This window comes from Notamacropus eugenii, chromosome 5 (assembly GCF_028372415.1).
Source record: "Notamacropus eugenii isolate mMacEug1 chromosome 5, mMacEug1.pri_v2, whole genome shotgun sequence".
Lineage (NCBI taxonomy): Eukaryota > Metazoa > Chordata > Mammalia > Diprotodontia > Macropodidae > Notamacropus > Notamacropus eugenii.
Genome location: NC_092876.1, coordinates 131,505,287 through 131,519,168, shown reverse-complemented (window position 1 = coordinate 131,519,168; position 13,882 = coordinate 131,505,287). Strand labels below are relative to the sequence as shown.

The 13,882-nt window shown below is 38.8% G+C and overlaps 1 protein-coding gene across 1 annotated transcript in view; it reads left to right on the top strand.

Annotated features, from left to right (window-relative positions):
- The window catches only part of MRPL48 (mitochondrial ribosomal protein L48), a 64,915-nt gene that overhangs the window by 16,727 nt on the left and 34,306 nt on the right, over window positions 1-13,882 (top strand). Inside the window, exons 2-3 of the mRNA XM_072610899.1 lie at window positions 2,452-2,504; window positions 6,637-6,674. Coding sequence (XP_072467000.1) covers window positions 2,452-2,504; window positions 6,637-6,674 — 91 coding nt within the window. The remainder of the gene's footprint in view (window positions 1-2,451; window positions 2,505-6,636; window positions 6,675-13,882) is intronic.

Here is a 13,882-nt window from a genome sequence, read left to right as displayed (position 1 = left end):
ATTGCCTGTTCTAACCCTTTACCATTTTTCAATTGTGGAATAACTTGTAGTCTTATAGATTTGACTCAGTTTTCTGTATATTTTAGAAATGAGACACTGGCTGTAAAAATTGTTTGCCAGCTTTTTACTTCTCTCCTAATTTTGGTTGCTTTGACTTAGTGCAAAAACTTTTTAATTTAATGTAATCAAAATTAGAAACTGGTTATATTTTAAAAGATAGTAGATACCTGGTTCCTGATATGGGAACTATTTCAGCCTTCTTTGTAAAGAAAAATCATCAACTTGTTAAAACAAAAAATCAAAATCAATACAAACTAGAAGAATAGGTAAAAATGAGACATTTTGGAGTGTTACTGAGGCCACTCCAACCTCACTTATTTATATGATGCCAAAAGTTGAAAATAGTTTGACTGAGAATTTACCATTAGTAATGAAGTTTAATGCAAATCAGTTACCATGATAGAGAGACCAAAGAAGACTGGATGCCATCTTAAACAGCAAACATCTGATCCTTTCACTAAACAGAGAGATATGGTAGCTATGGGCAATGTCTAGTTAAAATATAAACTTATCTAAGATAAGATCTGGGGGCAGCTAGATGGTGCAGTGGATAGAGCACTGGGCCTGCAGTTAGGAAGACCCGAGTTCAAATTCATCTTGGACGCTTACTAGCTGTGTGACCTGTTGGCTTCAGTTTCCTCATCTGTAGATGAGCTGGAGAAAGAAATTGGTAAACTAGTCCAGTATCTTTACCAAGAAAACCCCATGGGGTCCTGAAGAATGGAACCACAACTGAACACATGAAATGTTAAAGGATAATGGTAGAAGATTATGAGCAGTGTTGCTTATGAAACAGAGAGAATCCATGGTAGGAAAAGCAGGTTTTTAGAAAGCTTGGCAAGAGAGCCAAAAGCCAAGTCATCCTATGGGTATTTAAGAATGAAATTGGAAGTAGGAAAACAGGGAAAAAATAGAATAGATCTGAAAGATTTTGTTAATGAACTTTTTAACATCAAAGGACAATGGAACCTTCACATTTGGAATTTAAAATGACAGTGCCATACATGATTTAAAAAAAAAATGGAAATGCAATGAAGATAAAGATGGGAAGAGCAGCTGACCCAGACCAAAAATAGCAGACAACGTGTGCTGGAGGCAACACAAAGCCAGAGGCATGGACAGATTAACTTTTGGAGTATTCAAAAGAGGGGAGGATATGAAAATCTTAGGGAAAAAAATCTCAGTCATTATCATTACCAGGAAAAAGGTGACTGAGACAACATTAATACTCACCACCCCATATACCACCTTTCTTATCTGTACTATATTTTTATGAGAATAATCTACACATGCATTGAAGGCATGCCTTAAGAAGGGAACAGTGATATTTTTGCAAATTTGGAAGATTTTCCAAACTTCCCTATTTCTGTGAAAGGCACCTTTCCAGTCTGCGTGATCTGTAACCTTGGGTCTCTTCAGCTTCTTGCTCTCCTTTACTCACAGATCTGATCTGTTTCCAAAGCTTGACATTTCTATCTCTGCATCTCTCCCATGTGACTTGTCTGTACTCAAATAGTTATCATCTTAGTCCCTCATCACCTGCCACCCAGATTACTTCAGTGGGCTCCTAATTGGTCGCTTGGCCTCACATTTGTCATTGCTCTAGTCTGTCTTGCTCACCAAAATTATTTTCTTTAAGTACAAATGTGGCCACATTCAACTTTTATTCAGTCAACTCCGGTGACTCCCTATTGTCTCCAGGATCAAATATGGACTTGTTTAGCTCTTCCCAACTTGGCTCCAAGCTATCTTTCAGGGTCATTGGACATTATTTCCACACTCTGTAATCTAGCCAGATTGTTTTCTCACTTGCCTCACAGATGACATTCCATCTCTTATATACATGCCTTTGCTCAGGTCATGCCATACCTAGAACGCACCTGCTGCCTCATAAAATCTCTCTCTTCCTTCAAGATTCATCATAAATGTAGTGCCTGGCACATAGTGGGCACTTGATAAATGTTAATTGACTGATTTATTGATTGATGTCCAATAGACAGTTGAAGATGTGACAGATGTTCCTTGTTTCTTTGAACTACCAAACTGTCCACATAAAGAAAGGGTAGTACCTTATGTAAGCATAACTCAGGTGCCCCCTCCAATGTAGGGCCTTTACTAACCCTTTTCTCACCCCCCCACCCCCAGTTATTAGTATTCTCTTCCTAATGAAATTTCTTTTATTAACTTACATGTTGTATATTCTAGTAAGACACAAGCTCCTTGAGTGCAGGAGCTGCCTTTGTATAGCCTAGGACAGTTCATGGCACAAAGTAGATACTAAATCAATGTTTGTTAAATTTAAGTGAATTGATTTAATTAGCTAATTAAGAACAAAATAGTTACAGTTCCTTTGCACATTAAGATAATCCTAATATTGCTCTTCTGGTATAGGTGCTGTGTCTGAGGAAAGATGCCTTTTCAAAACAGGCCCTTTCACTTGTAAGGTAAGTGTCCCACTACATTGCACTTTCTGGTGCATTAGTGATGAAAGGCATTAGGTAGTCCTGGGGCATTCCTGGTGGGCCCTGCCCAATCCGAGGTAAGGCACAGAAGAGGCAGGAGTTCTCTTTTTCCTTTTCTCTTGGCTGTCAATGTGCCTATTTATGCTGTATTCTTTAAGAAATTGTGTGATGGAAGATTTACCTTTTCTAGTTTGTTCTTAATCAGTGAAGGAAATAGAAACTTAGTGTCAAGCCTTCAGGCACGTTGTCCTATAACCTCCCACTGATGGACAGATATGAGACCTGAAAAGAAGTGGGCTTCTTGCCATCACAAACAGTGTGATTCTCCAGACCAGGATCTAGAGGATGCCTCAGGGACACGGAACCTAATGCTTATTTGGGGAAGAGGGTCAGGAGTTATGTCCTCTCTGTTAGCAAGTCCCATTTAGATGCTTGCTAGTTTGTAGTCTATGACTTGTCACAAGCATAATGGTCATCTCATGCAGTAGTGAGTTCTCCAATGATGCTGGAAGTCTTCAGTCACAGATTGGATGACCAGCTGTTGGGGATTTGAGAGAGGGGTGCATTCACTAGGAGGAGAGTTGGAGCTGATCACTTCTAAGGTTTCTTACAACCAAAGGATCAAAGTATACCAGAGTTGGAAGAAGCTTCAGGAGTTTTCTACCTGTACCTAAGTCAGAAATCTACTTTACAAACTTTGCTTAAAGATCCACAGTGGTGGGGAACTCATTCTGCCTTTGGACAGGTCTAATTATTAGGAAGTTCTTATACGATGGTGCAATCTGCCTTTCTGCTGTTTTTACCCACAGGACCTAGTTCTCCCCTCTGGTGCCATACAAAAAAGTCCATTTCTTCTTTCCCATGGCAGTGCTTCAGAATGCTAGAATATGACACTTGTCATATCTCTTTTCTTCTCCAAATTAAATATTTCCCATTCTCTTTTGATCCTGAAATGATAGGATTTTGAATCTCTTCCTCATCTTTGTTGCCTCTCTCTGTTATCTCCTCCTAGTTATTGTACTAGCTAATTATGTGGCACCTAGCAGTTGACAGGAAAGTCCATGATCTGCAACTCTGTAACTGAAATTACTTTGAGGTCCTGCTAGCAAATATAACAATATAGACCAGCAACTAAAAAAAAAAGTCTTATTGGTTTTTTCTTCTTCCTTTTTAAAAAAATCAGTTATATCTGGATATCTCTGCTTCCAATAAAATTTCCCTTGTTTTAAATTTTTTAAAGATATTTATTTGTATGTTACACGTATTTTTGAATAAATTCCTCTGCTCCTCTACCCAGTGAGCCTTTCCATATAACAGAGAACTAAAAAAAAGAAAAAAAAGTTGGACAAAATAATTGATGGATCATCTTGATCTGAAAGTTATATGTAATATTCCACTCCTCTACTATGCCACCTCTGTGATAATAAGAAGAGGTATAGCATTTTCTTATCTTGGCCAAGATCAGTCAAATTACACAGGGTTTAGTTTTCATATTTGAAAAATTTGTGCCTTACGTTTTTTATGTCACATTCATTTATAAATGGATTTCTCCCTCTACCTAAAGAATCTCCCATGTAACAAGATTAAAAGAGGAAAAAACAGTTTGTCAAAATTAGCCATCTTGACCACATTTGATAGCAGATGCAACATTCTGTATTTATAGTCTCCCCATCCCTCCAGTAAAGGCAAGAAAGTACATTTTCTCATCTCTTTAATATGGAGCTAGACTTGGTCATTATAATTTTACAGTGTTTCATTTTATTGTTAAAAATTATTGTGTAATTTCTTTTTCTAGTTTTGATGACTTCTTTGTATTGGTTCTTAAAAAAATTTCCCTCATTTATCCCTCATATTCTTTGTTTCTTAGGGTGCCATAATATTCCATTATATTGATATGCCACAGTTGGTTTAGCTGATAGGTACCTGTTCTATTTACATTTCTTTGCTATCATAAGAAATGGTGCTAATTATGAGCCCCTTTGTTTCTGTCCAGACTTTGTTGGGGCATATGCCTAGCGATGAGATGTCTGCATCAAAAATTATAGTTGTAGTAATTTTTTTCTAATCATGATTCCAAATTGTTTCTAAAATATTGGAACAGTTCATAGTTCCACTAACAGTATTTTAGTATTCTGCCTTCCTGAAGCCACCTCTAACATTGACTCTTTTTTCAATTTTAACATTGTTGACAATTTTCCAGGCATCAGGTAGAGTTGTGGTTTTTAAAATTTATTTCTTAATATTTTGGTTTTTTTCAATTATGTGTAAAAACAGTGTTTAACATTTGTTTTTTTAAATGTTTGAGTTCCCTATTTCCTCCCTCCTTTCCTATCCACTCCCCTCATTGAGAAGGCAAGTGTGCTTGTCCTTCGTTGCCAAAGAAGACCATGCCATCAGAGAAATAATGACATGACTTGCACTTGACTTTGTTTTGAGTGAGGGAGGGCTGTGCAGGTCACCAGCCTCACTTCTCCTCCAGAGCCATCTGAGTCCAGTGACCAGATATTTATCAGGATGACAGGAGATGACCCAGGATGAGACAATTGGGGTTAAGCGACTTGCCCAAGGTCACACAGCTAGTGAGTGTCAAGTGTCTGAGGTGAGATTTGAACTCAGGTCCTCCTGACTCCTGCACTGGTGCTCTATCCACTGCACCACTTAGCTACCCCTGAGAAGGCAAGTAGTTTCATATAGGTTATACATGTGCAGTCATGCAAAACACATTTCCATATTAGTCATGCTGTGAAAAAACCAGACCAAAAAACCCCCAAAAAGATAAAGTAAAACAAGTCTGCTTCACTCTGCCTTCAGACTCCATCCTTTCTTTCTCTGGAAGTGGAGAGCGTTTTTCATCTTGAGCCCTTCAGAAGTGTCTGTACTGCTGAGAAAAACTGAGTCATTCTCGGTTTACCATTGTACAGTATTTCTGTTATTGTGTGCAGTGTTCTCCTGGTTCGACTTATTTTACTTTGCATTAGTCCATGTAAGTCTTTCCAGATTTTACTGAATTTGTCCTGCTCATCGTTTCTTATGGTACAATAGTATTCTATCACAATCATATACCACAACTTGTTCAGTCACTCCCCAGTTGATGGGCACCCCCTCAATTTCCAGTTCTTTGCCACCACAAAAAGAGCTGCTATAAATATTTTTGTACATAGAAGTTCTTTTCCTTTTTTTTTTTTAATCTCTTTCAGATAATAGTAATGGTATTGCTGGATCAAAGGGTGTGCACAATTTTATAGCCCTTTGGTCATAGTTCCAAATTGCTCTCCAGAATTATTGGATCAGTTCATAACTCCACCAATTAGTGTCCCAATTTTTCCACCTCCCCTCCAAAATTTGTCATTTTTCTTTTCTGTCATATTGACCAATCTGATAGGTATGAGTTGTTTGAATTTGCTTTTCTCTAATCAGTAGTGATTTAGAGCATTTTTTATATGACTATAGATAGCTTTGATTTCTTCTGAAAATTGCCTATTCATATCCTTTGATCATTTATCAATTGGGGAATGATAGTAGAATTGTTTGAGTATGCATTTTTCTTAATATTGATGATTGGAAACAATTTTACACTTTACTATATTAATAGCTTGAAATTCCTTTGTTTATAACTTTTGGACCCTTATATATATTTGTGTCAATCCTCTATATGGCTCTCTCACCTTTATCAGAAACACATGATGCAGATTATTCTCAAAACAACAGTTTCCCTTTTTTCTGTTTACCTATATTGATCTTGGTTGGGGAAAAGCTTTTCAATTTCATATAATCCAAAATAGGCTGCTTTTTCTTTTGTGATTGGATCTCTTTTGTTTCTTGTTTAGTATGGAATTCCTTCTCTGTCTGTCGGAAGAAATATCTTTTTCCATATCCAATTTTTTATGATGTTTTAAAAAACATTTGGATTAAGTATCCCTTTGTACAGAGACTAGTTTAACAATTGTCCTTGCCACAGGGGAAAACACTTTGACCATCTTTGATATATATACGTTGCTTTGGTAAAGAAGGTTTTTTCCATTGTGTAATTGGTCTTTTGTTAAAAATGTTAGGGACTAGCTAATTGTAGGTGAAATGTGATCAATTTATCGTTTTCAACATTGTTTTTATTTAGGTTCCAACTGAGAGGAGAGAATCCCTGCTGTTCTGCCGGTGAGCAACTTTTCCTTAAATAACTAAAACTATACTTCTAGTCCTCTGATTACCTTGCCTAGAATAATACAAAGCACATGTTTTGGAAAAATAAATCAGAAGATGTCCCCACCTTCCAGAAGCAAAATATTATTTTGAAAAGCTTTTTTTTATTCTGAACTTAAACACCAAAAAAAGAACATTTTCATACACAGAGCAAAGCACAAAAAGAGGATTGTTCATGGAACTATAGCTCTCTGCCTCATGCTGTCTGCTTCTTTCAAAAAGTATGTGATAATTTCTACATTCAGTGAGTCTTGGTAAGACACCACTTTTCTCTTCTAAGCTGTTTATTCTCCTTCTAATTCTTTCCTCTAGAACTTACTTCATTTTTTAAAAATCTTGCTTTACTTCTCCTACTCACATAGTCCTTGTGGAAAATTCCTTTTGTCCTGTCAGTCTCTGTTTGCACTTATTTTGGAGTTGTTTTTCCTTCTTTTGAGAGATCTCTGGGTCTAGAGTAATTTTTGATACTGGTTGGTGTTTTTTTTGATTTACTCATTTCTCTGTTAGGTCCTGAAGTAGGTCTCTGTGTCATGGCCAATCTCTACTCTGTGGGTGGGATTTTGGTTCTATTTAGTCTTAGCCTGGGTTCCGTTAATGAACTTCACCTCCTAGGGTTGGACTCCACTAGAAGTTCAAAGTGCTTGATCTTTAGGTCCTTCTATGGCATTTCTGTAGCCCGTGGACCTCTAGGCTATCCTAATCTAAATGCTGCCATGTAGCACTAGTCATTGATGCTGCAGAGATCTTACAAGATTTTTACCTTAGGCATTTTTAAGAGGGCTCCTCTGCTCTTTCTGCCTGTAGACACAGAACCTTACAGGCTGCATGTCTCTATCCTGTGTTGACAGGCTGTTAGCTTATTTCCTGGGGCATTCTTATTCCTAGTGACTTTCCAGCTAACCTTTTGTTTAATTATGAGGTGGAAGGAGTCACTTACTATAATTTCTCATTGGATTTATTGATCTTTATTTGGTCTGATTTGAAATTCAGGTTTTTGCTGGAGTAGGTGTGTGGAAACTGGGTGGTCTGCCTCTGTGCAGGCAATTGTCTTGGCCAGAAGTACAGCATTAATCTCTAATAGAGGCATTGTAATAGTTGAAAGGGCACTAGCTTCAGGGAGCCATGAGATTTGGGTTTTAGTCCTGGCTTTATCAGTGAACAATTGTAAACAAATGACTTTCCTTATCAGTTTCCTCCCCTGTAAAATAAGGAGGTTGTACTTATTAGGTGGTCTGTAGGGTCCCTTTTAGGTCCAACATTGACTCTTCTCATGGCATGTTCTAGTTTTGACAGTCTGTTCTAGGTTCTAAGGTCTCTTCCAACCCTGACATGCTGTGTTTTGGGCCTTTTTTGATCTAACTTTATAAATTCCAAGGGCTCTCCCTGCCCTACAAAATCTGTGGTTCTTTTATAGGACACCAGGTTTTCACTTTCATTGTCTGTAATAGGCACTCAGAAAATGTTTTTTGAATGAATAAATGACTGAATCTACCACACTAGGATCCCTTTCATAATCGACTGTTCAAGAAAAACCAGTGGGCTTAAAATAAATGCCCTGATTTCTCAACTGGTCTAGGAAGTAGTTTGATTAACCTGACAAAGTGTCTGTGACAATTTGAGTGCTTGGTATTTTCTTCTTTGCCTATCTCACTATTATGGGATAACATTTCAAGAAATTTTCTGATTTCACTTAAATCAGATATTCTACTAAAAGGTAGAAAGGTACCTTTTAAGTACTTTTATTTATTTATTTTTCCTCCGAATTTCTTTTAAGTACCTTAATACACTACTTTGAAACAAAACAGAGTTCACTAAAGTTTTCAAATGAACTTCTTTTGGTAATATTTAAGAGACAGATTGCTTTAAGACTTTTTGAAATAGAGATTATAGAGGTATATGGTTGCATTGAGGGACAGCTGTAGCTCACAGCATTGCTAAAATGAGAAGGTTCTGGGCAGGAGAGATAAGTTGTGGCAGACAGACATTCTCAAGTGACAGATTTTGACTGAGTAGAAAAAAGAATTCTCACAGTTAATTGGAGCTATATAGCCACAGCATAGACTGTGCTGTGAGAGAGTGGGCTCCTCATCCCTGGAGGGTCAAGCAGATGCCAATGGACCACTTCTTGGCTATATTGAACAAGACCCTCATCTCTGGGGTCACTAGTGGGTTGGACAAGGTGATCTGTAAGGTCTTTTCCAACACTGCATTTCTTTGATCCAGTACCTGGATCAGTACCTGGCACAGGTACAGTAGGTGCTTCATGAATGTTTATAATTGACTGATTCTGGGAGACTAGATTCTTCCATGTTGAAAAGTTGGAGCTCACATGTCATCCCTCTTGTTCTCTCTGCTCCTGGATGCTTTTCATGAGTCTCCAGGAGAGGAGCTTACCATCCCAGTATTCTTTGTTGTAAAAACCACTCATTTTATCAGCTTATGCAGTAGTCTACAGATCATTAGTGCAAAAGGAATAGTAACAAGATAGTGACTTGTCCTCAGATGATTTCTCTTTGAATCCCTCAAAAAAAAGAGAATGAGAAAAATGAGATTAAAATAATAGGAATAATTGTCTTTCCCCCAACTTCTGGATTGAGCACTTTTAGTTTAGTAATCAGAGACACTGTAGCCTAATCTAATCTGAGGTGTTGAATGTTATTCTTTCATCCTGTCCTCAAATTGAGGAGAAAATACATGATTATTTCCTTTAAAATGTGCTAATTGAAAGATTTTTCTAGGCTTCTGCTTGAAACCCTGGAGTTTAGTGTCTTCATTTAGGGGAAAGCGCTGTCACTTTCCTCAAGAGGCTTATGTTAATGTGGCAGCAGGAGATCCAATTTAATGATGCAGAACAAGCCAAAGAAGAAATCAGTTGAACTCATTGGCAATCAGAGGTTTTTAAAACCTCATAAGTTCTATAATTAAAACAATTGACTAATTAAATGGTTTAACCACTGGTAAATTGACCAAAGCCTTCCATTTCAGGGGGAAAAAATTGGTTAATTTAACAGTGATTTGAACCAACTTCTTAATTAACCAACTGCTGTAATTATAGGAATTGCCCCAGACTACAATTGAAGGTGTTTGATTGCCAAGGAATATCAGCAGTAGATCAGGCAGCTTCAGTCATGACAAAGCATGATGGTGATTAGGTTTTTTGTTTTGTAGCTTAAAGCTACTAGTAGGAGATTTGATGTTTTTACAACTAAAGGCAGAGATTTTAAGTTGTGCCTTTTCATTTGTATCAAGATATTTTGTACCTTTGTTCCTTTAATAATTACTTCAGTTGTCTATTAGTTCCTTCATTTGGGTTTTCCTTCCACTGACCCAGATTACAAACATTTCACAGCTTAGTAAATGGGATTTATGAGTCAGAGTCAAGAAAATTTGTCGGGGGCGGAGCCAAGATGGCGTAGTAGAAAGACGCACATACACATAGCTCCGAACCCACAACCCATAGAACAACTACAAAGAAGTAACTCACGGCGAATTCTGCACCCAGAGGCCACAGAACATTGGAGCGAAGGAGATTTCTGTTCCGGAGAGACCTGCAAACCTCTCGTAAAAGGTCCTTCGTGCTGCGGACTGGGCGCCGGGACTGGGAGCTGAGTACAGCCCTGCCGTGGCCACGGCACCGAGAGGAACAGATCCGAGCGGGCTTCAGGGACGGGATCTCCAGCGGCCGCACAAGTACCTCCACCCACAGGTGACGGGGGTCTGTGAGAGAGTCCCTTTGGTGGGTCGAGGGGGGAGTGGGGTGCCCCCATGGCTCGGGCCCCCTCGGGAGACAGAAGCTGAGGGGCAGCGGCAGACCAGGGCTCTCCAAGCAGGCAGGAGCCTGGATCCATTGTTGAAGGTCTGTGCATAAACTCCCTGAGGGAACTGAGCCTGAGAGGCAGCCCTGCCCTCACCTGAGCATCTGAATTTAATCTCACACTGAATAGCAGCCCTGCCCCCGCCCAAAGCCCTGAGGCTGGAAGCAGCATTTGAATCTCAGACCCCAAACACTGGCTGGGAGGATCAGGAGGTGAGGTGGGTGTGAGGAAAATATTCAGAGGTCAAGTCACTGGCTGGGAAAATGCCCAGAAAAGGGAAAAGAAATAAGACTATAGAAGGTTACTTTCTTGGTGAACAGGCATTTCCTCCCTTCCTTTCTGATGAGGAAGAACAATGCTTACCATCAGGCAAAGACACAGAAATCAAGGCTTCTGTGTCCCAGCCCACTCAATGGGCACAGGCCATGGAAGAGCTCAAAAAGAATTTTGAAAATCAAGTTAGAGAGGTGGAGGAAAAGCTGGGAAGAGAAATGAGAGACATGAAGTCAAAGCATGAACAGCAAATCAGCTCCCTGCTAAAGGAGACCCAAAAAAATGTTGAAGAAAATAACACCTTGAAAACTAGCCTAACTCAATTGGCAAAAGAGGTTCAAAAAGCCAATGAGGAGAAGAATGCTTTCAAAAGCAGAATTAGCCAAATGGAAAAGGAGATTCAAAAGCTCACTGAAGAAAATAGTTCTTTCAAAATTAGAATGGAACAGATGGAGGCTAATGACTTTATGAGAAACCAAGAAATCACAAAACAAAACCAAAAGAATGAAAAAATGGAAGATAATGTGAAATATCTCATTGGAAAAACAACTGACCTGGAAAATAGAGCCAGGAGAGACAATTTAAAAATTATGGGACTACCTGAAAGCCATGATCAGAAAAAGAGCCTAGACATCATCTTTCATGAAATTATCAATGAAAACTGCCCTGAGATTCTAGAACCAGAGGGCAAAATAAATATTCAAGGAATCCACAGAACACCGCCTGAAAGAGATCCAAAAAGAGAAACTCCTAGGAACATTGTAGCCAAATTCCAGAACTCCCAGGTGAAAGAGAAAATATTGCAAGCAGCTAGAAAGAAACAATTCAAGTATTGTGGAAATACAATCAGGATAACACAAGATCTAGCAGCTTCTACATTAAGGGATCGAAGGGCATGGAATAGGATATTCCAGAAGTCAAAGGAACTAGGACTAAAACCAAGAATCACCTACCCAGCAAAACTGAGTATAATACTTCAGGGGAAAAATTGGTCTTTCAATGAAATAGAGGATTTTCAAGCATTCTTGATGAAAAGACCAGAGCTGAAAAGAAAATTTGACTTCCAAACACAAGAATGAAGAGAACCATGAAAAGGTGAACAGCAAAGAGAAGTCATAAGGGACTTACTAAAGTTGAACTGTTTACATTCCTACATGGAAAGACAATATTTGTAACTCTTGAAACATTTCAGTATCTGGGTACTGGGTGGGATTACACACACACACATGCACACACACACACACACATAGAGACAGAGTGCACAGAGTGAATTGAAGAGGATGGGATCATATCTTAAAAAAAAAATGAAATCAAGCAGTGAGAGAGAAAGATATTGGGAGGAGAAAGGGAGAATTGAATGGGGCAAATTATCTCTCATAAAAGAGGCAAGCAAAAGACTCATTAGTGGAGGGATAAAGAGGGGAGGTGAGAGAAAAACATGAAGTCTACTCTCATCTCATTCCACTAAAGGAAAGAATAAAATGCCTACTCATTTTGGTATGAAAACCTATCTTACAATACAGGAAAGTGGAGGATAAGGGGAGAAGCAGAGTGGGGGGGGATGATAGAAGGGAGGGCATGGGGAGGAGAGTGCAATTTGAGGTCAACACTCATGGGGAGGGATAGAATCAAAAGAGAATAGAAGTAATGGGGGACAGGATAGGATGGAGGGAAATATAGTTAGTCCTATACAACACAACTATTATGGAAGTCATTTGCAAAACTACACAGATTTGGCCTATATTGAATTGCTTGCCTTCCAAAGGGAAGGGGTGGAGAGGGAGGGAGCTAAAGAAGTTGGAACTCAAAGTGTTAGGATCAGCTGTAATGTTCTTACCACTAGGAAATAAGAAATACAGGTAAAGGGGTATAGAAAGCTATCTGGCCCTACAGGACAAAAGAGAAGACAGAGACAAGGGCAGAGAGGGATGATAGAAGAGAGAGCAGATTGGTCATAGGGGCAATTAGAATGCTTGGCGTTTGGGGGGGGGGGGAGAAAAGGGGAAAAATTTGTAACCCAAAATTTTGTGAAAATGAATGTTAAAAGCTAAATAAAAAAAAAAAATCTCTTTGGGATAAAAAAAAAAAAAAAAAAAGAAAATTTGTCCCCTGGTGGCTAACTTGAGTGATGATTCAAAAAAAAACACAACAAAACCACAAAAAAGAGTTATCATCCATTTCTGCACTTAAATTAGTCCTTGGACAATGAACACATAGTCTATTCCTACCCAGTGTTTTCCTAACCTTTGCTATGCTGTGTCCACAAGACCTTAGGCAGCAATCAGCACAGTCCAATACTCAGGTCTTCCCTAGGTACATGCATAATGTAGGAGTATAAACATTTAGGATGTACAGACATGACCTAGGTCCCCAGAATCTCTAGCATATATTGCTGTGGTACCAAGAGCTCTGTAGTCACAGGGTAAGGATCAATTTCAGAAATACTAGCCAGAGACTTGAACTCTCTTCCTTTATCTGTTTCCTGTGGGAAATTTCAGTGGGAGGAAGGCAGATACCTTTGTTTGGACTATTGGTAATAACTTTACCCAAAACTCAACTGATTTAGCTCACTGATTATGATAATGCTGGGTCAACCTGCAAAAACTATGGGTTCATTGATAGAGCCTTCATGAATCTAGTGTTCTTCGTTATGATAAGTATCTGAGGAAGACCTGCTAGAGATTACTCCTACAATTTTTTATCTTTGGCCCAGACTTAGAGGTACATTTGCTCTAGGGAATTTCTGGTGAACAAACTCCTATCAATGAAGATCAGCAGCTATTCTGTCACTTATAGTCTTAAATAGTTGCCTGGGGCATGGAAAAAGTAAGTGACTTGCCCAAGGTCACATGGCCCACATGTATCAGAAGCATCTCTTGAACTTAGTCTTCCTAACTTGAAGACTACTGCTCTGTCTGCTACATCACAATGCCTCTCCCTTCTGTTAGGCATGGGGGATCCCAGGCAACACAAGGACTTACACAAAGTAGCCTCTCAATCAATATTTTTTGAATGAATTACCAGTTAATCAATAAGCATTTTAAAAGTGCTTTCTGTGTTCCAGGCCCTGTACCA